The sequence below is a fragment of the Pyrus communis genome, chromosome 13 (assembly GCF_963583255.1).
Source record: "Pyrus communis chromosome 13, drPyrComm1.1, whole genome shotgun sequence".
In the NCBI taxonomy this organism is placed as follows: Eukaryota; Viridiplantae; Streptophyta; class Magnoliopsida; order Rosales; family Rosaceae; genus Pyrus; species Pyrus communis.
This window is the reverse complement of record NC_084815.1, coordinates 16,701,726-16,725,381: the sequence shown is the minus strand read 5'-3', so window position 1 is coordinate 16,725,381 and position 23,656 is coordinate 16,701,726. Positions and strand designations below refer to the sequence as shown.

The 23,656-nt window shown below is 37.6% G+C and overlaps 1 protein-coding gene across 1 annotated transcript; it reads right to left on the bottom strand.

Moving 5' to 3' along the window:
- Positions 1–19,220: 19,220 nt before the first annotated feature.
- Positions 19,221–23,214, bottom strand: LOC137712943 (uncharacterized). Its single transcript, XM_068452150.1, has 5 exons — positions 22,841–23,214; positions 20,283–22,605; positions 20,126–20,186; positions 19,816–20,039; positions 19,221–19,475 (listed from the first exon to the last, which is right to left on the bottom strand). The coding sequence occupies exons 2-5, from the start codon at positions 22,580–22,582 to the stop codon at positions 19,421–19,423; spliced, it is 2,640 nt and encodes an 879-aa protein (XP_068308251.1). The 5' UTR covers positions 22,583–22,605; positions 22,841–23,214; the 3' UTR covers positions 19,221–19,420.
- Positions 23,215–23,656: the final 442 nt, after the last annotated feature.

The following is a 23,656-nucleotide window of genomic DNA, read 5'->3' as shown; positions in this document are numbered from 1 at the left end:
TAGAGTATTCATCCTTTCTTATCGAGGATTAGAGATTCCTTGTTGCGCATTCACTTGCCTTCATGGCTAAGTGGCTTAACCCCAACGATGCCTTGGACACTCGCGTATGGAATGACTTTAACATAATCAAAGATTAAGTACTTAACCACAAGACAACGACGATGCCTCAGGTCAAAGGATTACTTACATTATTCCAACCATTAGAGTTACTTGCTTGACATGTGAGTAGACCTCCATGCAAGTACTCTCGTCTGATTGTGTTCAGTGAACTCATTCCCTTAATGAGCACCTACATGCTTGTCTTAGTGTCGCTACACGAATGGGATGAGACTTTCCATCCTTCGAATTGAAGCAGACATAGTATGTACCGGTCTATGGATTGTCAGTATCCCTCCGACAATCCTTATGACCAAGAACCTTTTTGGACATGATGGTTATGAGAAGAAGGTCTCTGTAATCTAACATCATTAGGTTACTTCTTCCATCGATCCATTGTCCATGGATTCACTATTTAGGACATATTTTGTTCATTGAGATAGTCCTAATTAGTATCTTTGCCTTCCGATGTATAAGAGTCATATATACATCAATTCATTGTCCTGAAAGGTTTCTTCCAAAGATTGACTTTCAGGGCATATTTCCAACACTTTTCCCTCTCCAAAACCTCTCGCTCTCCTCTAGTTTTTCAGTGAGAGTTAGAAATACTCTCTAACCCCATCATTACATCTCTGTTTTAGAATGCTTACTCACCCCTGTAGACTACCCACATCACCCCAAAATTTATGAACAAAATCAGATTATCTTGGTTCCCCACCATGTGATGGTTGGGAAGAAGAGGAAAAGTTTGGGATGTCTACAAGTATATCTCATCCTTTGTCTGTTTTTATTTATTTATTTTTATTTAATATTTAAAAGCTAAAATAATTTTACTCCTATAATTTACACACACACACACACACACACACACACACACACATATACATATATATATATATATATATATATTCCAAGTGTTACAAAAGGTTGGATTGCGAGGCTTCTTTCGAATTAAAAATCGGAGGTCTCGAGTTTGAAACCGGCTGCTAGTATGGAAGCCAAACTTATGGCCAGGGAAGGCTGGAATGTCTCTATGAGTCTTCTCGGGCATCGGAAGGGGTGGATAACCGTGACTTTTCACCAGTTGTCCCTCTTTAAAAATAATAATAATAATAAATAAAATAAAAAAGAAGAAGAAGATAAAGTGAGTAAATCCAGTGATTAATTACTTTTAGAGCATTTAAACTAATTATTAACAAAATTCTCTTAAAACAAGTGAAAATATAATTGGATTGTTTATGTCAAAATAAAATTTTGGATAGTAACATAATTTTGCACAAATTAAATTTTGTTGTATTTTTTTCACTTATGTCACATCCCGGCCCGGGGCAGATCACTTCCCGGGCCCGCTCCACCACCGTAGCACGATATTGTTCTCTTTGGGCTTACCATTCCCTCACGATTTTGTTTTTGGGAACTCACGAGCAACTTCCCAGTGGGTCACCCATCATGGAATTGCTCTAGCCCCCTTCTCGCTTAACTTCGAAGTTCCTACGGAACTCAAAGCCAGTGAGCTCCCAAAAGGCCTCGTGCTAGGTAGGATAGGAATATACATATAAGGATCACTCCCCTGGGTGATGTGGGATGTCACAATCCACCCCCCTTAGGGGCCCGACGTCCTCGCCGGCACACCACGGCCAAGGTTAGGCTCTAATACCAAATTGTCTCATCCCGGCCCGGGGGGGGACCATTTCTCGGGCCCACTCCACCACCGTAGCACGATATTGTCCGCTTTGGGCTTACCATTCCGTCACGGTTTTATTTTTGGGAACTCACGAGCAACTTCCCAGTGGGTCACCCATCATGGGATTGCTCTAGCCCCCTTCTCGCTTAACTTCGAAGTTCCTACGGAACTCAAAGCCAGTAAGCTCCCAAAAGGCATCGTGCTAGGTAGGATAGGAATATAAATATAAGGATCACTCCCCTGGGTGATGTGGGATGTCACAACTTACATATCATCATAGCATATCTCTAATTTAAAAAAAATAAAAAAAATACAAACATCTTTCCAATAGTCCAATCCAATGTTTTCTCTATCACTCTCTTTCTCTTTCACATTATTCTCCAACTTCTCACTCCTATATATTTTCCAAAAAAAACAAAAAAAAAAAAAAACAAAACAAAAGGAGAGCAAGAGAAAGTGGCTGGTAATTACAAATTTAATGCTCATTAAAAAGAAGATTAAAAATTAGGCTTAATTAGATTATTAGTCTGTAATGTGATATTATAGTTGGAAGATAACCCATGTGGTAAAAAAAAAACAAAAAAACAAAAAAAAAAGGGATTTAGCCCTTGTGGTTGAAGTCTGTTAGGTTTTATGCCCAAAATTGAAAATTTCATCGTTATGTTAAATATTAGCATGTGAACCACACATATTAGGCCAAAACGGAACTTTCCATTAATTGTTAGTAGACTAGCTAGGTCCTTATTTTTAGTAAAATAATTCATTTTTGTTGTAGGCATAATTTACTGAACAATTATGGAGGCCATAGATAGAGAGAAATGTGCGGCAATAGTAGAGAGAAGAGAGAGATGTGTAATTGTGGGTGTGTTCTATTCCACCCCATTGTGCCTTTATTTATAGTAGTAGGATAGGTAAAACCTTTCCCTTTAGGATTACAACATTTAATAAGTAATCTACTCCAAATAGGAATGTAAGATACATTCTCATATCTACAAGGATTTACACAATCACATTCCTAATCTAATAGGACTGCAACATTCCCCCTTGAGTGTGTAAATACTCAACAAACCATCGCATCAGATTCTTCAGCATATAAGGTAGAATAGTTGATGAAGTCATTGGCACAACGGGTGATCACGAGTCTCAAATTTACTTTGAATTATGCATTTGTAAAAACTCACAAAAACCTTGCTATGGTAAAACCCAAGGAATGGGGAAAACCCATAGACTAAGGAAAAAAGTAAGAAAAATATGCATAATGTCTAAAACGCTCGTCAAATTGGACGAAGGTTGTGAACTCAATGGAGTATGATCATCTCGGGATGGGTGCCTCATTAAAACCTAGTTAGGTAGCAAAAATCTAGTGGGAAAAATGCTCCTAATTGTAGGGAAAAATAGTACATTAAGATCATGTGAGTATGCTTCAAGATACTTCCCTGAGTTAGACATAACTTCTAAATAAGAGAACTACAAGCCATTCAACTCAGATAATTTTCGCATACTGATTCCTTGGACGAGCTTCTGAAATGTAGACTTGGGCAATAACTTGGTGAAAAGATTGGCCAAGTTGTCTTCGGAACGGATTGCATGACTTTAATCTCCTGATGCTTTACTGATGTAGATGTAGGCGCAATATGTCTTGGCATTAACTTTGTTGATGTATCATGGCTTGATTGGGTTGATACATGCAGCATAATCTTCATGGATCGTCATCGAGACTCAACGATAGATGAAAACACAGCAAGTACTTTGAAATTCTCAACAAGAACTCCTAACCATGTCTCACTTGTGGCGTAGTGAAGTGAGGTGAGTCTTACAACGATTCGAAGATTTGCAACTAAGGTCATATGGTGGACCTCCAAGATATTGCGATATCCCTAACAGTAAAGACATAACCATTTGGGCATTTTGCCTTGTGCGGGTTTGATAAGTAACTAGCGTTAACATAACAAACAAGGTAAGCATCATTCCAAGGATGTGATTGGATCCGTTAAGATGCGTTGAGATTTTCCCATGGAGTACCTTCAGGGTACGTCTTTAATACCAATTCAGTGGATGTGTGTAGGCGCGGTGCTGCATCTTTACCAAAATCAACAGCAAATGAGATGTCCTGTCTAAATACAATGAGCTAAGTACAACGAAGCGCAAAGTTGAACTTTGGATATGGAATTTCGGATTCCATAACCTCTTTAAGGTCTCATGTGCATATAACGTATAGACGATCAAAGGTATACTCAAAAGTAACATATTCGGGGTGTAGTTCGACTGGTAGACCAAAATACCGTCAGAACAATGCTTAAACTTCAGGTCAAAGCATAGACGAGTTTTCCTAAAATCCTTCATCTCAAATTCCATCTTCAGGTGTGAGGCAGTTTTCTCAAGCTCTTTCGGAGTCTTAGTGAGATTCATGTCAACAACATAAACTGTAACTCTAGCAATTTGGAATAAGACTTCATAGTTTAACACGCAACGGCATAATTCATCCCTGACTGATCAAATAATCACGTAGATGGGTATACCACATCCGTCGGATTTTTCAATCCATAAGTGAACGCCTCAAAACTAGTTACGAGGGTGTTCCGTGGTTTTGGAATTATTTGAACCAGTCTATGTAATTCTTTGGGAACTTACATGTAAATCTTTGTATCTATATCCCCATGGAGAAAACACTAACCACATTTCATAATGCTGCTATTAATCACAGGACGTTTGAGAGAAACCTTGCACCGTAAAGCGTGCATCAATACGCACTATTTCATTCATCTCATAACGCTTCCTTTCCCACTTGTAACATAACAGGGTTACCTTAGGCAGTGTAGGAACGACAGGTCCAATACACACTTTGGTAAGGAATTTGACCTGGATTGTAACTTTAATTGTCCAATTAATTCTACGTTGTCACTTAATCAACGAAACACAGTTCGATATCGTCGCTTTTCATTTATGTCGGTAGCTACCATATAAGTGAAAACATCATCGATGATAATCTCATTTCAATTCCATTTAGCTCATCTAAACTAGTATACTGGACCAAGAACTTTAAATCTCGGGACAAATCCAGATTAATCTCATGAGATGGAAATGATTTGAGATAGCGATCGAGTTTAGATTCATTGTTGTGTTGTGTCTTCCTCTTCGAGGGAAGTGAATCATACGAACCGAGTGATCTGTCATGCTCCAGGCCAAGATAGATTAATTGGTTATCCGCCGGTGTATCGGACAGTCTAACAAGGGTGTCCAAATCGTCCAACGGCAGTGGCACACCCTCCAAGGATGTTGACTCGACTTCCGTTAAGTACGTTTATCATTGCAGACATGTTTGCAGCTGATATATGATCTCGTCACTTTAGCTAGATCAGAGGAATGTGTCTGGAGCAACACTCTGAAAACTAGAATTCATCACACTTGCTTATCACACTTTTGCAGTATGGGGATCGAGATGAGATATAATGGGCAACGTCCACACAACTTCGCACCGTTCTAAAGGAATGTTGACGCTCATATTGAAGGAAAATTTGTGAAAAACAAGTTCATTTGAGCAACATCAACAACATGCAATTAACAATTAAAAGGCGGAATCATGTTTATATGCACTCAAAAACAAAACTTAACCCATGAACTTCAAAGCCTAGTAGATAGGTGAACCAAGACTCAACTCAAAAACAAAGTGAGTTGAGAAATCAATACCTTTGTAGATTCCTCTTTGCATAAGCAAAGGCTAATCACCCAAAGAGAGGGCCTTCATTCCTTGCATCTTAGATCCATGGATTTGGATGAATGAAAAGGTTTCTCCAAGTTCCCAAAATTGAGAACCTCTAAGTCTCCACACCAAGGTAAGATTGGAGAAGAAATGAGTGACCTTGAGGAAGTAAGATTGCTAGATGTTTTTCCTCAAGGTGGCCGGCCATTTCTAGAGAGAAAGAAGAGTTTGTTCTCATCTTTACTCCTTAGAAAACCCTAAGGATGAAATGGCTATAAAGATGTCTTTATACCACCTCACAATGGAGTGGCAAACTTGCAATTAAGCCAAGTTCACTACCCTCCTCTAAATGGCCGAATTTAAGGGGATTTATTGGGCTATTTGGGCCTTTGTGAATCATTATTCATTAAGTTGTCATACAACTTAAGTCAATGGACTTGACGTTCGAAGCCCATTGGGCCTTAAGGTCCAAAACTATCCCGAGGTCTTTTAACGAACTTATTCGTTTGATTAATAATCATATTAATTAATCCTTGCCATAAATAATTAAACCATTTAATTATTCTTACTCATCTCCGTTGAATCTTCAATCTCTACCTTACACGGTGTACGATCCATTAGGTTCCTTTTAGCGAGGTAGTGGGCGATTCAAACTCTTTCAAATCGATTGTGAATTGAAACTTACTTTCAATTCTCCCGTTAGTGATAATACACTTTTAGGGCTTCCACAAACCATGGTTGACGCCTAGCAGCATGTCATGGTTACCCAAGCTAATCAGAAGAGGTGGAGAACCTATTCAGTTTTAGGATTACAAATGCAATACGGTCTTTCTCTAATACAATACTCTTGACCACATTGTTTGGTTTGATAGTTTATTCATGTCTACTATCCAATGTGAGTCTTGTGCTTATATGATTACCTTGAATGTGATTTGGAACACATTCCAACATCTCATTCATACTCTGGCCAGAGATTCTAAATCATATCATAGAGTATTCTCCCTCAAACAGTTTGAAGGTTAGAGATCCCTTGTTGCGCATTCACTTGCCTCCATGGCTAAGTGGCTTAACCCCAACGATGTCGTGGACACCCTCCTGATGGAGTGACTTTGACATAATCAAAGATTAAGGACCTAACCACAAGACAACTGTGATGCCTCAGGTCAAAAGACTAATTTGCATTATCCCAACCATGAGTTCTCATGTGACATGAATATGAGAACTCTTCGTTGATCGTGTTCAGTGAACTCATTCTCTATTGAGCACCTATATGCTTGTCTTGATGTCACACACACCAATGACTCGAGACTAGTCACTCTCCCTGAGAGAAGACATAGCACGTACTGATCTTAACGGACTGTCAATGCCCAATTGACAATCCTATGATCAGGAACGTTTAGGATGTGTCAACGAAAGAATGGTCTCATGAATCTAACTTCTTTAGATCGCATTCTTCCAATCACATATTCCTTGGACTTATCGTTTAAGCATATAACATTTATATGAGACGGCTCAAACAATAATCTTTGCCCTTAATATTAAACTAGATTAGTTTAACATGTGAAATGTCCATAAAGTATCATCATATGATTGGTTTTAGGGCACATTTCCAACAATCTCCCACTTGCACTAGAGCCAATCAGCTTAGTCATCAGTGATGATACCTCTTCTGTAGTCATTTCATAAATGGCTGAGTAGTAGGCCTAGACAATGGATATCTATATGTTATCCATAGAAGCAACCTTGAGAATAACGACGTCACCATTATACATGATTCTCAATCATGTGGTTCAGTCTCTCATTTGAGTTCGGACCTTGATGAGACCTTGATTCCCTGGCTTGAGCTATCGCCCCATTAGTGTCATACACTTTCTGGTTGGAACCGAATGGAGAGTTCATAAATGAACTTTCCCATCCAAACAACAATGTTGTAAGCTTCTATATGGCAATATATTTTGCATACATGATGGAACACATTAAAGTCATTACTTTTAACGTTTCCACCCAAATATCTCTTTAGTCATAATAAAGAGATATCTCATTTATCACTTCATTCATAATGAAGAGATATTCTATGATGGATTAGATTCATAATCTAATACATTTACGCTTCCATTACGTTACTCTAATTCTTCCTCATTCTTGAGGAATCCATCCTTAGTATTTCTTAAATACCTAAGGATTCACTTGACAGTTGCCATGGTTCTGATCCTGGGCTTGCACTGATATTATCTTGTACCTGTTCTAGGTACAACTTATATCAATGTTTTCATACAATATGAAATACATAAATCACCTTTCTGCGTATGCATAAAGGATTCTATTTACGCATTATTTCTTTGGGAGTCAAATGGTACATTGCCTTTGAGAAGAACAACTTCCTAGTCTCACTAGAATTGTCATTCTAATTGAAGTTTATCATCATATGAGAAACTTCCTAGCATCTCTTGTCTATTTTAGGGATTGATATAATCCAATTATATCTTGAAATATATCATTATAGATTTCCATCCCATAGACTATATCTCCCATATACATTCTATCATTATAGAATGTTTAAAGTCATAACTTTAACGATGAAGAATTCTTTCATTTTCAAAATTAATATATATCATGTATATATATTCAAATTTAGGAATATGATTAACTCCCACTAATCTTTTGTAAACCTAGTAAACAAAAGATTCATTTACATCTTTATGAGAAATCAAACGATTTGATCCTTTTTCTCATAAGATGCTTATAGCTCCCACTAAGTGTAGTAATAAGGATTTTCATTCTTATTTCTTTCGAATTAAGAGGTGTAACTCTATGACATAGTCATAAAGTTCAAACCATTCAACTGAGACGATTTATAAATCCTTCTCGACTACCTTGGAGCTTGTGGTGTAGGAACTAGGTTGTTATATTTGTTGATCATATCAAACAAATATTGCTTATTAGCACACAACCCCAGATCTTAACATGTTTAAGATTTGCCTTTCTTTCCAACTACATCTTATGGAGTTATGAAAATTTCGGAAGATCTTCTAATTGACAATCATATTGTTTTAGAAGTATATATATATCCTATATATGGGTAATAGATAACATCCAACGAACTAAATTTTATTCAAGTTCGTTCTTCTCCTAATGGAGAAATTCATTATCTTATGATGCTATTTTCCTTGATATCTTTCAAGGAAACTCATCTAAAGTGTTATCTTTCCTTGGATCAAATCCAAGGAGGTAAATACTTTAGACGTCTTACTCATCAACTTGCATTTCTTGAATTCTTTGAAACCTTTTGCAAAGTATTCGGACTTGTGTTTATTCAAAATAAATTATAGTCCAACCGAGAGTGATCTTCGGTGAATGTCATACAACATGAGTAGTATTATGTTGTGGACAAGTGCCACTAACATCTAAGTGAATTATCCTTAACAACTTTGTGATTCTTTCTTCTTTCCAAAAGAATAAAGATTCGAACATTTCGCCTCTATACAATATAACAAGAAGGTATTGGATCCGGGTCTAACGATCCAATGCATCCATCTATTACCAACTCGTAATTTATGTTTTAGAGGTATCACAACTCAGTTGGGATTAGTCACTACCTTGCAACCTTTTGGGTTTTAAGCATCATCGTATTCTAAACAGTTAAACTACCACATCATCTCTACTATAGAGACAACCAATTAAATTACAATAATCTAATTATTGATTAATAAAGAACAATGTTTTGTCAAACAAAACATTTATCCATCTCTACTATAGTGACGGATTTAAGTTCCTTAAAATTGGAATGTAAAGACAATCTTTAGTATTTTCCAATTTCTTTGGTAGTTCATATGAGGAAATAAGTACAATCCGCTTTCGCAGAGATCTATATTTTATTCACTTTCCGAATGTGAAGTATTTTCTCTTCTCTCATTAATCTTCTACTTCTTATTAGCACACTTTTACAACAATTGTAAAACATAGTTACTAATACAGAATCATGCATTCAAGTAGAAGAACCAACTGTTATGAACTTTTCAAGAACATTTTACAACACCTTCAAAAGGTGTGTTCTTGACACTTGCAAGACATTTCTTGCAAATACCCCTTCCAATGTCCATCCTTTCATAAAGAAAGTTTGTTCCCTTGGAGTTATTTTTGCTTTCTTCATTTGACTTCTCTTTTGACCACAATAGTCATGGTCCCTAAACTCCCACTATCTCTCTTGAAACTTATTTCAAATGTGTTATACACATCAAACGATTTGGAGAGTGTGCGGTTATTGTTCACTATATAGTTTACAATAAACTTAGTGAACCATTAGGATAGGGACACAAAGGTGAAGTCCTTGCCTAGTTTCCGTCTCGTTAAGTGTTTTGACACTTCAACATTCAATGATTCAAAATCATCATTAGTCCATGTTGATGGACTATTTTTGTCAACCAACCATTATGTTCTCAACATAATTACAAACTTTCAAGAGTTGTTCAAGGCAACTCTCATTTCTTCATACAACAATTTGTAAGTGAAGAATCATGGCACATAAAGTGTCCATGCCCTTGTGCTTACTTCTCAAGTTCCTTGTTCGTGTAACAAAGAGACAAGCACTAGAGTTTGCATTGTCCTCTTCATGGTAGACTTATCTAACATGTTCTTCCATTGATACATTATCAATAGGAAGATTGTGAGGATGAGACTACTTAGGCACTTTTACAATCCATTCAAGACAATCTATGGGATTGTGGTACCAAGTTCGGAAACTTAAGCGTTCGGTTTTTCTTTGTCAAGTTTTGGATAGCGTTTGCAAATATATTGGTAAACAAATACATAACGAATATAAATTGATTGATTTTAAGCTATTTGATCCGGGTCTTTAAATCAAAATAGCACCACCCACTATTTTTGGCAAATTCCATATCCCTCATCGGAATTCGAGAGTTTTGTTGAACTCTTAGCGGGGTATGGGAGACTCACCATTACCAAGCCCACCTCACGATGATACGATATCGGTTAGCAAAAATAATGATGAGAGAATAACACTTTACTCATTTACAACTCTTGTAATTACCCATCTAGTTTGGCCTCTAGAGAATGTGGCCTCACGATGATACGATATCGGCACCATTGCACTTAGTTAAGTTATTCCCACCATGCTTAGTTCATGAAGGGGTTCAAGAATAGCCTCACAATGATATGATATTGGTCATCCTCGTTGCCTACACTTACCTCATCATATGTTTATGGACTCCTCCTGAGTGTAAGCATGCACTTTGTACTCCCCCATGATAGGGTGAAGCCGGTGTACAAGTCACAAACGATTGGAGCCCACCACGGTGGAAGGCCACGAAGAGATATTCAAAGCATCTCTCGCTTATCAACTTAATATTGATTTGGTTGAGGGTTTTTAGGTCTCATCACATATAAACATACATTTTAATCCAATTAAAACATTTTGGTCCTATTACAACTATTGGTCCATATGATTGATTTAGTAGTATATAATACTCCCACTATGCTTTTAAAACGGTTTTTAAAGCAAGACTATATGGTACTACTTACATAAGATTTGCATTCATTGATGGACTATATAGTTGCCTTAGGGCCTTAGGATGACTATGAACCTTTGATTCGATTCAACACGAGCCTAGTGTTGAATCTCGGTCTAGGGATGGTGATTGATTTTAGTTACGCGTTTAATCACATTAAGGCGTGTTATCTTAATGGGCGTTGGACCCAACTACTCCAATTTCATGCATATCGAATAAAACAAGAAAGGAGTACTTCAAAGTAAATAAGAGCTTATGATCTTTTACAACAATTGATCAAATCAAATTACTTTAAAGTAAAGAAGAGCTTATGCTCTTTTACAACAATTGATCATATCAAATTACAACCAAAATTTAATCTACACATTCCCATGGTTCAAACAAATTTGAAACGGCCTTTCACATAGCTCAATTATCGTAGGCTAAGGTTCATAATCACTCTTTCTTTAATTAATTAACGCTTTAACTAATTAAACATGAATGCAACATTTTCATTTGGTTTTTGTATCCATAGAATTGATTTAAATGGAGCTAAATGAAATGAAAATCCAATTCTCATTTAAAGAGACAAAACAATTTTGTTCTCTACCTAATTTGGGCCAAAATGCTATGACCTCAACTTTTGGGCCATTTTGCAAAACTTAAACTTTTGGGGTCACTTTGTAAAAACACAAAAGTCCACTACTTCATGTAATTACAACTAGAACCCAAAAAATTTCCACAAAAGCTAAAACTTCATTAAAGGAGCAAAACAATTTGTCCTTTTAGTGATTTTGGACCTTTACGTAAAAACGTAAACTTTTGGGTCAAATTACAAATACACAAAAGTATCAAAACTTTATGTAATTGCATAAAAGCCCCACAAGGACCCTAATTGAGTAGGGTGGCCGGTTTTGAAGCAAAGTATTAAAAAAAAAATTTCAAAGTTTTTGTAAGTGGGGTGGGTGAAATGGAATAAATCATTACACACCTACCCACTAAAATTTCTTTAACTTTTCAAAATAAATATCTAATATATTTAAACATAAGAAATATTTCAAAACAAAAACTTTATGAAATAAATCAAAACTTTGAATCAAAACACCAAACCTTTTGTTCTTGGCAAGAACATATCAAGAACAATGAAGAACATTCATGAAAACCCATAAGAGCTCCATGAACATTCTTCACCCAAAAACATCCCAAAACCACTCAAACTTAAGGGAAATAACATACAACCATACTAGGGTACATAGGGGTTCCAAAAGTCACTTTAAAACACTTTTAACAAGTCAAACAAGAACCCAAAAATCCACCCTTTGGATTTGGCCGAATTTCCCCAAAAACATGGCACCAAATTTTAGCTCCAAAATTCATGCTCATATGAACTACATCTACAACATTTGAGATGGCAAATTTTCTAACAAAATTTACATTCAAAAAAGTAAGAATAAAGCTTGTAACAATTACAACATTCAAATCACAAACTATGAACTACAAAACCCAAAAGGATTCACCAACTACTAGACCTAGGCTCTTGATACCACTTGAAGGAAAATTTGTGAAAAACAAGTTCATTTGAGCAACATCAACAACATGCAATTAACAATTAAAAGGCAGAATCATGTTTATATGCACTCAAAAACAAAACTTAACCCATGAACTTCAAAGCCTAGTAGATAGGTGAACCATGACTCAACTCAAAAACAAAGTGAGTTGAGAAATCAATACCTTTGTAGATTCCTCTTTGCATAAGCAAAGGCTAATCACCCAAAGAGAGGGCCTTCATTCCTTGCATCTTAGATCCATGGATTTGGATGAATGAAAAGGTTTCTCCAAGTTCCCAAAATTGAGAACCTCTAAGTCTCCACACCAAGGTAAGATTGGAGAAGAAATGAGTGACCTTGAGGAAGTAAGATTGCTAGATGTTTTTCCTCAAGGTGGCCGGCCATTTCTAGAGAGAAAGAAGAGTTTGTTCTCATCTTTACTCCTTAGAAAACCCTAAGGATGAAATGGCTATAAAGATGTCTTTATACCACCTCACAATGGAGTGGTAAACTTGCAATTAAGCCAAGTTCACTACCCTCCTCTAAATGGCCGAATTTAAGGGGATTTATTGGGCTATTTGGGCCTTTGTGAATCATTATTCATTAAGTTGTCATACAACTTAAGTCAATGGACTTGACGTTCGAAGCCCATTGGGCCTTAAGGTCCAAAACTATCCCGAGGTCTTTTAACGAACTTATTCGTTTGATTAATAATCATATTAATTAATCCTTGCCATAAATAATTAAACCATTTAATTATTCTTACTCATCTCCGTTGAATCTTCAATCTCTACCTTACACGGTGTACGATCCATTAGGTTCCTTTTAGCGAGGTAGTGGGCGATTCAAACTCTTTCAAATCGATTGTGAATTGAAACTTACTTTCAATTCTCCCGTTAGTGATAATACACTTTTAGGGCTTCCACAAACCATGGTTGACGCCTAGCAGCATGTCATGGTTACCCAAGCTAATCAGAAGAGGTGGAGAACCTATTCAGTTTTAGGATTACAAATGCAATACGGTCTTTCTCGAATACAATACTCTTGACCACATTGTTTGGTTTGATAGTTTATTCATGTCTACTATCCAATGTGAGTCTTGTGCTTATATGATTACCTTGAATGTGATTTGGAACACATTCCAACATCTCATTCATACTCTGGCCAGAGATTCTAAATCATATCATAGAGTATTCTCCCTCAAACAGTTTGAAGGTTAGAGATCCCTTGTTGCGCATTCACTTGCCTCCATGGCTAAGTGGCTTAACCCCAACGATGCCGTGGACACCCTCCTGATGGAGTGACTTTGACATAATCAAAGATTAAGGACCTAACCACAAGACAACTGTGATGCCTCAGGTCAAAAGACTAATTTGCATTATCCCAACCATGAGTTCTCATGTGACATGAATATGAGAACTCTTCGTTGATCGTGTTCAGTGAACTCATTCTCTATTGAGCACCTATATGCTTGTCTTGATGTCTCACACACCAATGACTCGAGACTAGTCACTCTCCCTGAGAGAAGACATAGCACGTACTGATCTTAACGGACTGTCAATGCCCAATTGACAATCCTATGATCAGGAACGTTTAGGATGTGTCAACGAAAGAATGGTCTCATGAATCTAACTTCTTTAGATCGCATTCTTCCAATCACATATTCCTTGGACTTATCGTTTAAGCATATAACATTTATATGAGACGGCTCAAACAATAATCTTTGCCCTTAATATTAAACTAGATTAGTTTAACATGTGAAATGTCCATAAAGTATCATCATATGATTGGTTTTAGGGCACATTTCCAACACTTATCTCCCCCTAACGGCGGGAAAACTGTCTATTAAAGTGACAACCTGTAAAAAGATCGTATGCAAGGGCTCGAAAAGAGCTAGTGTGAAGGAGAATCATGATTGACAAAAGATACACATCCTTCTTTGAAGACCCATGGTGGTACATTACGGCGGCGCAACTTGACACACGGAATGCTCACCCAAATGCGTAAATATGAAAATCGTCAGGTTCGTACACAGTAACCAACTGTAACATCATATAGATAGGGTGGCAATGAGCCTTAAGACGGACCAACATAACTGCATACAAGGATTACATAGCCTTAGGCAGAAACCGAAAACTTGATACGTTTACCAAAATTCGGGTGATCATTTAAATTGCGCTTTATGATCACTAGGCGAGTCTATTTGGGGTGAACATGGGAATTCGATGTTCAAATTAGAAACCCAAAATGACATGCAATACTTTATCGAAAACCTTCGATATAAACTCTCCGACATTATCCAGTCTCCTGGACCTTAAGGGATAAGTAGGATGGGGAACCCATAATCGGCCATGAGGTTTACCAGCATTGTGTGTGGACAAACATGTGACCAGTTTGTCGATTCATCAACCAAAACCATAAGTATTTATATGGTCCGCATTTTGGTTGGATTAGTCCACATATATTCCCTTGAATCCACTGTGAAAAGAGAGTCGTGTCGCATCTTTGCGAGGAATGATATAAAAAATCAATTTCCCTAATCAGCATGCTTGGCAAAATGTGCTTGTAGGCACAATATCCTTACTTCAGATAAGGAGATGCATTGTAGCATCATTGTTCGATCTAATTGTCCTAAAAGGTCATGCCAAAGCAAGTAAACTGCTCAATCATCAGGCTTTAGGCCAGCCACATGTGGTGTATTCTCAGTTGGGAGACAACTCATTGGCCCTAAATCAAAGCTTCATGCTCATTTTTGGAGGTGGTGCAAACTTGATATTTCACTCTATTTTCTTCAATGGTTTCATTTATGATCATTGTCATCTCGAATATCCTTAAAAACTCAACGTCAGGGAGAATTTAAGGTCCCTTAAATGGTAATTCAGTACCATACAACGAGGAGCGTGCCAAATGCTCTTAATCAGGTTGGATACACCTGAAGTCGTTGTTAGAGATATGATTTAGGTGTAAAGTTAGTGTGCGTAGTACGCATTCATCCAGACAACTAACTTTCCCACATTCCAACCTAATCACGTGTTTAATTGAATCGGTCACATGTATTAAGAAACATGATTCAATTAACTCATATTCGAGGACAATTTCAATAAGATTATCCATAAGTAAAACAAACACCAAGCTTGAATCCAAGAACATGGAAAAATGTTTTCAAAGTAAACCAAAGTTATTATGGTGGATTCGGCCAATAAGGCCATCCATGTCAAAATTATGCTATTCGAATGGTGTTTGGTGGAGCAAAAATTAGTCTCACATATTGACTACTAGAATGGTACTCCTTAACATTGGTAGGAGCACGAACAGGTGCATAACCAATGATCTATTCCATCAAGACGGAAGAAGATTCTGCAGGGTTAAGGTTCAAGAATATTATCCCTTATTCTTGAAGTTTTAGGTTTTAGGTTTTAGGTGCCAAGGATCACGCTTCAGGCATGATGCCACACCTTGGCAGGCCCTGATTCTATCATATGTTTGTGGTAGTAATCAGATCCGAGAATCTGGTAAACTTCTACTTTCTACACTACTACTTCAGGGGCGAGTTAGAAGCATGGAAGGACGAGAAAAATATTCTCCAGTCAAAATCGGATTTATAAACTTCAGAATTGTACTCATTCATGAACGTAATCATGGTGTGATTTGGGCAATATGTCGCATGATCACACGGTCCGTATGAGCGAGCCAAAGAGCCATGGGATCCTCGTTCGGGAGGTATTTCCATTGATAATGCTTCGGGCATAAGTCTTCGAATGAAGATCATGGTGGAGGCTTATTCAGCTCTTACTTGCCATTGTTGGCTTCAATGGTTTCTCAACTTCTTGATAGTCAAGTGGAGATTCATGTCTTATACCCCACATAAAGTGGTTTCTATTAGAAACATCCAAATCAGGAAAATCGAACTTGTTACAGTTCGACAATCCACTGAATTGGAGGGAACTAGATTGTGATTAGTGTTATGGGAATGAATCAACCATAAGCATCAAGTTAGAACATTCGAGTGCTAAGACATGGTTTTCATGAAAAACATCGGGTTTTCATGGGTGTATTGTTTTATGAAAACTTCGAGTTTCAAAGGCACTAAATTTGAAACGACATGTTCAATTTAGTTTTATGAACACTTAGTTCATAATGAGAGGTTCCTATAAGAAACACAGAATGCAATATGCTGATTTAAGTATAGTGGTTTTGAGTTTCTTCAGGAACTCAAGTGTGAGAGCTTCATTACTATGAAAGTATGTGATGGTTCAAAGTATAAAAATAAATTATTGAATCGTTAATGTCCAAAAGTGATCTTCAGGTCAATAATTTTGGATTCACTATCAGATTAATGGATTGCAAGTCACTTTTAATTAATTCAATAAATCGGGCCATATCGGGTCGATTGTAGAAGCAAAATAATATTATTGGTCGAAAAATATAGCCCCAAAATAATTTGGGCTTAGTGCCGTGAGCAAAAAGCTCGGGTTAGCTGCAGGAAAGCAATCTCATGGTGGCTGCATGCCACGGGCCTGGGTGGGGTGGCACGGGGACAAGCCTAGCTGGCTTGTGGGTTAGCACATAGAGAGACCCTAGGGCCATGGTCCTTGGCAAGAGAAGCCCAGCCATATGGCTGGCGTCAGTTTGTTGTGGGCCGAGGAGCAAGCTGCAGGCCTGGCAACACAAAACCTAGTAACCTTAAAGGTTGCAACACGCAGGGAATAGATCCCAGTCAATCTGGGCTGGGTTGGATGGCTGCAAGCCATAGTGCAAACGAGAGAAGGGATGTGTGCCCACCATATTTTCCCTAAGCCGAAGCTTGGTGTCTGTGTGCACAGTGATGGTGCGATGGTGTGCCGTACCTGTCCAATTCCCATATAGTTTTCAAAATCCCTTAGGGTTGAGGAAACCCTAAATATACTTCTAATTTATTTTATATAATTTGACTCACAAATTCCACATAACAATTTAATTGTGCGATGCATGAAACAAATATATATATATATATATATATTGAAAAATATATGAACATATACAATATATATATTGGAAGGAAAATGTAAACATATGGGGGTTCATGCATCATGGGGGAATGTTTTCATGCTTCGTGGACTTTTCAAATATCTTCTCTTATTTCAAGCATACATGATTAGCAAAAAACGACAAAAGCCTTTGAATTTGTAGAAGATCCTTCTCGGAAAGCTAGAATTGTATCTCCAATGTGTTGTATCACGTTCAACACAGAAAAATTAAATTGAATCAATAGCATGTGGATCAATTTAATAAAATAGTAAATTAATCATAAAAAGAATGATTAAAACGTAATACTCCCCTGATTGAAGAAGAAACTCTCTTTAGCGTAGTGTCAAGAGCATGCTGATAACGTGTTGTAGGCATAATTTACTGAACAATTATGGAGGCCATAGAGAGAGAGAAAGGTGCGGCAATAGTAGAGAGAAGAGAGAGATGTGTAATTGTGGGTGTGTTCTATTCCACCCCATTGTGCCTCTATTTATAGTAGTAGGATAGGTAAAACATTTCCTTTTAGGATTACAACATTTAATAGGTAATCTACTCCTAATAGGAATATAAGATACATTCCCATATCTACAAGGATTTACACAATCACATTCCTAATCTAATAGAACTGCAACAATTTTAATATTTTTATAATAAAAAATAGCCAATCGATCTTCAATTTGTTATTTATACATCAATAGTTCAAAGACTCACCGTCTCAAATACAACTCGGATGATTTACAATAGAATGTGTGTGTGTTAATTGCTGTTTTGGTATTTCGAAACGTAGAGATGTTTGGTATTCTGATGTTGAATTGTTGTCTAATATCATTAAATCTTCAAAAATCATGTATTTGAAAGCACCACTCCACCAACTCCTTGATCCAATTTAAGGCTCACTTGATCAACTAATTAGGTAATACAAGCTTGATTAAGATATATTTATTATTTGGTTGACTCCAATAAAACTAATTAGGTAAGAAAGTCATGGTACAGCACCTCTAATTTGGAGGGTGTGAGAGGGGTGGAGGCAAAACATGAAATAACGATGAGCCTCAAAGCAGAAGTTGTGTGCAATGTGAGATTTTTTTAGTCTAGGCCGGACGAATGAGATGGACTAACTTCTGGACCTAAGACTTTCTCTATGACGAGCCTCGTTATTGATATGGAGCGAGAATAGGATGGCCTATTACATGTCAATGACATGCTTTCTATCGACAACTTGTGAGGATTGGCATGCCATAGATATGTCGTTGACTTGTCACAACATCATTGGCATATCATAGCGAGATCTTGGCTTGTCATGGGCATTAGATTGCAAATACTCACTAGAAGGTAGGATTCCATTTCAATCAGATCCAAAATTTCCCTCCTCAAATATTTATTTTTTTATTTTATAGAAAAAAAAAAAACCACCCTAACTTTGACAGAATCAGAAACCAGTACGCATATCAGACGCTTATTTAAGATGAAAAGTTGAAATCTACTTGGTTGAGGCTTGACAAAAACTGGTTTACATAAGTGCAATATGTTCTGTACCTTTCAATGTATAACGCAGCAGCAATCTCGCCGGGACAACGAGGCTCGATAAAGCGAAATCCGAATGTACGGACAAGCACGTCGATAGTACAGAAGAATTGTATTGTACAAATACAAGAAGATAAAAAAAAAAAAGGGACAATTGCTGCATCAATTTCAAAATGCCTACAACATAATTGAACAAGTCACCTACACTCGCAGAGATACAAACGTATGAACTAACAAACACCTAGGATCTAAGAACACGCCAAGAATGCAATTGGTGATTGACCTGTCACCATCATCTTTAAAGTATCAACAACACACGAAATTTAAATCAGGAAATGGAAGCCGCAAAAGTGAATGTTCACACAACCATTCTGGGGACTTTCATGCCGAATCCCCGCTTTGCCTTCTCAACTCTGTCCAATAAAACGTCAACGGTCATGAATGAATCAATAAGAATACAGATAACTAAATGAAAATAAAACAGGCAAGCTGATACAAAAACATCTTTACTTATGAAGGTTGATATATTAGCAAATGGTGGTTATAGTAAAAGAAAAGCAATGAATAAATGCAAAGCAACAAAATGACAGTAATCTTAGTTTACACTCGCAGACACAGGGCAATAGCCAAGTAAGGATCAAGCCAAATGGTTTTTGATATCAATTGTGCATTTTTCTTTACGTTGGAATCTTAAAAAGAAGACAATAATCAACATGCGACTGTAATCAAACTTAAATATGAACAAGGACTTACGAGGGGGCAAGTTTGCCAAGGCTTTTTAACTCTTTCCCTAAGTCCTCATCCACAACTCTCCCAGACATTTCGACGGTATAAAATTTATCCCTTGTAGTTGGTAGTCCTCTGCTTGCAAGTAGGTCCAAATCTCTCTGATGTAGCTCTCTCCCATTTACGTAGACACTGGTATTGCCAGCAGCACAACTTGTTGGAATGGGGTAATAGAATTCTTCAATAAAAGGCTGCAAGACAACATGAATGCTTTATTTATAATTCCACATGAACCATGTACAAGGAAATTTGCAAATCAAAATTTCATTGTTCTCACAGGAATTATGCCAAGGCAAGTTTGGCCCATCACACCCCAGAATCCGGCTCTGAAGTCATACCTAGTTAAAAATGCAGACACGAAACAAGTTAGTCTTTTAGCTAAAGGAATTTAGATATGTCATACACTTAACTTGGGAGGCAACACGCAGACTTACCAATAATCTCCAGGTTGAATCGGGCCGGCGAGCTTTTCAGCTTTCTTAACGACATGATCCGGTATAGGTTGCCCATTAATAAAAACAGTAGGCCTTGTTTTCTCCACAGCTTGATTAGATTTTGAGAAATCTTTAAAGCTCCTTTTGATGAGACCCACTAAGAAGGAATCAGCACCCTTGCCGATTTTGGGGTGATCTTGTTCATTTCTTCCCTCTGCGGAGTCTTGAGAAATGTTGGTGTTGAGATATTCATTGTAAGAAACATCTACGTCAGTTTCCACCGAACTATCTTTCACAGAATTCTGTGGAGAAGTGATCTTTCTAAAGAGTGCCTTGTCTTGGTTCTTGCAGTCACAATCATTTCCCTTCTCATCTCCGCTTACTGTACGTTTAGGACTATCAGACTGCTCCCAAAGAGGCAAACCTGGACGCTTTGGAGAAAATGAATCTTTTTTTGGCAACTCAGCAGAGTCAGGAACATCTCTATTTGCGATTACACAATCTGATATCTCCACCTCCTCCTCCTCCTCCTCCTTCTTGGAAGAGATGGAAGATGTTGAAGTAAGACCTTGCCTCTTCTCAGATTCATCCACGTTCAGTGTCTGATCTTCTGTCAGTAAATTGTCTTTGGTTTCTATGGATGGCAAGTTATGATCAGAATGATCTAAATCATCACAGCGGGATTTGATGTCACCTGCATTCGGACTACCATGAAGACTTGAAATGCTGCCTTTTAATGCTTCTGTCAGTAAATTGTCTTTGGTTTCTATGGATGGCAAGTAATGATCAGAATGATCTAAATCATCACAGCAGGATCTGGTGTCACCTGCATTCAGACTACCATGAGGACTTGAAATGCTGCCTTTTAATGCCTCATTAGAACTTTGATCAACCTCAGAAGATTGTTGCTTGGAATCTTTAGGAGCAGAAGTAATGAGCTTTTTACTCTTGATTTCAAGTGAGATAACAGTTGAACAGGAACCACACCGCAGTTTTGACTGATTATTATTGGTATTCTTAAGTTTTCTAGGAAGTTTCAGTACTTCAAAGCAACTAAAGCATGTGATGAATGGGGCACCTCCTGCTACAGGATGGAAGATTTGTCCACGCCTATTAACTGCCATCGTGCTTCTTGGTTCTGAATCAAAGTCGCTTTGCCATCTTGTGTGCAATGGAGGAGGACTAGCATGTCGGGGATTATAATCATGTGGCTTGACTTGTTGGTAGGTATTCAAACTAACCGGAGCTTTTGGAACCCTTTGATTCCCAAAATCATCAAGCGAGACTTGGGGTGAAGCTACCGGATTCTGGTTGTAGCATCCTAAACAAGAGCAAGCAGGCGAGTGAGAAGTGTTATCATGTGGATTTGAACTGAATTCCATGCGCTGCCCCATAAAGTACTCATGAGATTGTGGTCTTGGGTACTGGAGTAGATGAGGAGGAGGCCTCCGTTTCATTTGTTGCTGAGATGGATCCTCATATTCAGGAATTGCATTCAAGGGATGCCTTTGAGGAGGATAGAAGTTTGGCGTATCCATGTTACGATAACCCATAAAAGGAACATGTCCATGGCTATGGTTTAAGTAAGGGGGCCTTGTCATCTGCTCGTCCACAGCGTAAGGCTGCATGGAAAGATTATAAGTTAACCGGTCACCATAAGGATCAGGCGGGGTCCTACTCCTCTCCGTAGGAACCGGTTCCCACGGTTTATCTACCACATCATAAGATCCGCTCAGTTTCTGCTTCAGCTCATCCAACTTCCTTAGAAGCTCCGCTCGATCCTGTTCCAAATTTGCAACTTCACTCATACCATCAAAAGAATCTACCTTATAGTTTGATGGCCTCTCGTCAGGATAAGCAGAAGTTGGGATTCTTCCACGCTGAGCCCCGACCCTGGAGCTCGCGTAAAACCCATCAAACCAATCTCTTTCTACACCCCGAAACTGGTCCATACTTCCTTTTGCTCTCACTGACCCAGCAAAATTCTGTAAGTGGGCTGAAACATCTCCTACACTTGAATTTACAGACATAGACCTACTCATGTTCGTTTCAATCTCATCTCCAGACATCCAATTATCTATTGGGAACTGCGAAATTCGACTGTATTTTTCAACAAACTCAGTTTCTATAGCTGCACCTCTTTGCTCAAACCTTAAACCATTAACCCTTTCCCTAACATTATTACCATAATTATCAACCATAACCTCTTTGTTGTCTGTTCTTGATGAACTACCACTAATCGAATTAACCTTTCTATCTCCGAAAACTCTCTCTTTTCCTCTACCTCTCCTCAAATCCATCACTGTCCTCAAACCTAATGCCTCTGGAAACAACAATGGCCAAAAATCCCAGAATCACATCAAATTAGTACCTTAAACTTCTCATAAATCATAAACAAACAGAAGCAAGAAACTGAATAAAAAGATGATAAACTTGGAAGCACAACAATTCAAATTTCCAAAAGTCAAACTGTATTTTCTTTCCTAGTTATTTTATTTTCTCAGCAACCAAACAGCACGGAAAAGACTAAAAAAAGAACCAAAATTCGAAAAACCTACCTCAAGAACATCAGCTCTGGCAGGATCAAGTACTGAACTTTAGGCCCTTCCAGATATTATTTAGCATCGAAAACGAAAACCCACAAACCAGAAAGCCAACCAAACCCAATTCAAGTTTGCTTCCAAACCCACAAACCTTCATTACCCCAGAGGCTATGAATAAAGACTTTGGACTTGGCCGTGGAAAGAACAGAGGTTTCTGAAACTACCACAATTTTCCCTTGCTTTCAAACAATAATTACAGTTGACATTTTTTCTTAGAAAATAATTAAAATTTGGAGAGACTTTGAAAAGGTAGGGTTGGAACTTGCCTTTCGAATTTCGTACATTTGGAAATTTGGGTCCGATTCCCGATAGTTTTCAAGACTGTTGTGAGAAAAAGCTGGCTTGAAAAGGCCAACGCGTACTTGTTTGGAACTTTCAATTTTCCTTTTAAGTGGTCCTAGTTAAATTCTTTCGCGATCTTTGTTCAAAACATTTTTGCCCTCCATTTAAAAAGCGAATAACTTATTCAATAGCGTTTGATTGGATGAATTAAAGACCAAAAGTATACATCTCATTTAGCAAGTATGTTAATTGTTTTATTCGTTAATGTATGCCACAAACTGGTTTACTCTACAACTTGCACCACTTATATTCGTTTTATTATTTGCACTTCAAATAATTCGATAATACATTTAGGGAAGAGTTATTGACACTTCAAAAATTTTATTCTACACTTCTCACAAGTGTATTTTTCTTTCCTAAAATAGAAAGTTTGGAATGTAGAATGAGATTTTCGAAATGCTAATAACAATTCCCTACATTTATGTGTGT

Bases quoted from the DNA above. Each gene is read 5' to 3' on its own strand.
- LOC137712943 (XM_068452150.1), bottom strand. From the start codon at position 22,582: ATGGATTTGAGGAGAGGTAGAGGAAAAGAGAGAGTTTTCGGAGATAGA. The intron at 20,187-20,282 runs GTAAGTCTGCGT...ATTTTTAACTAG, and splicing joins ATTCAACCTGGAGATTATTG to GTATGACTTCAGAGCCGGAT. The intron at 19,476-19,815 runs GTAAGTCCTTGT...TTTATTGGACAG, and splicing joins CTTGGCAAACTTGCCCCCTC to AGTTGAGAAGGCAAAGCGGG.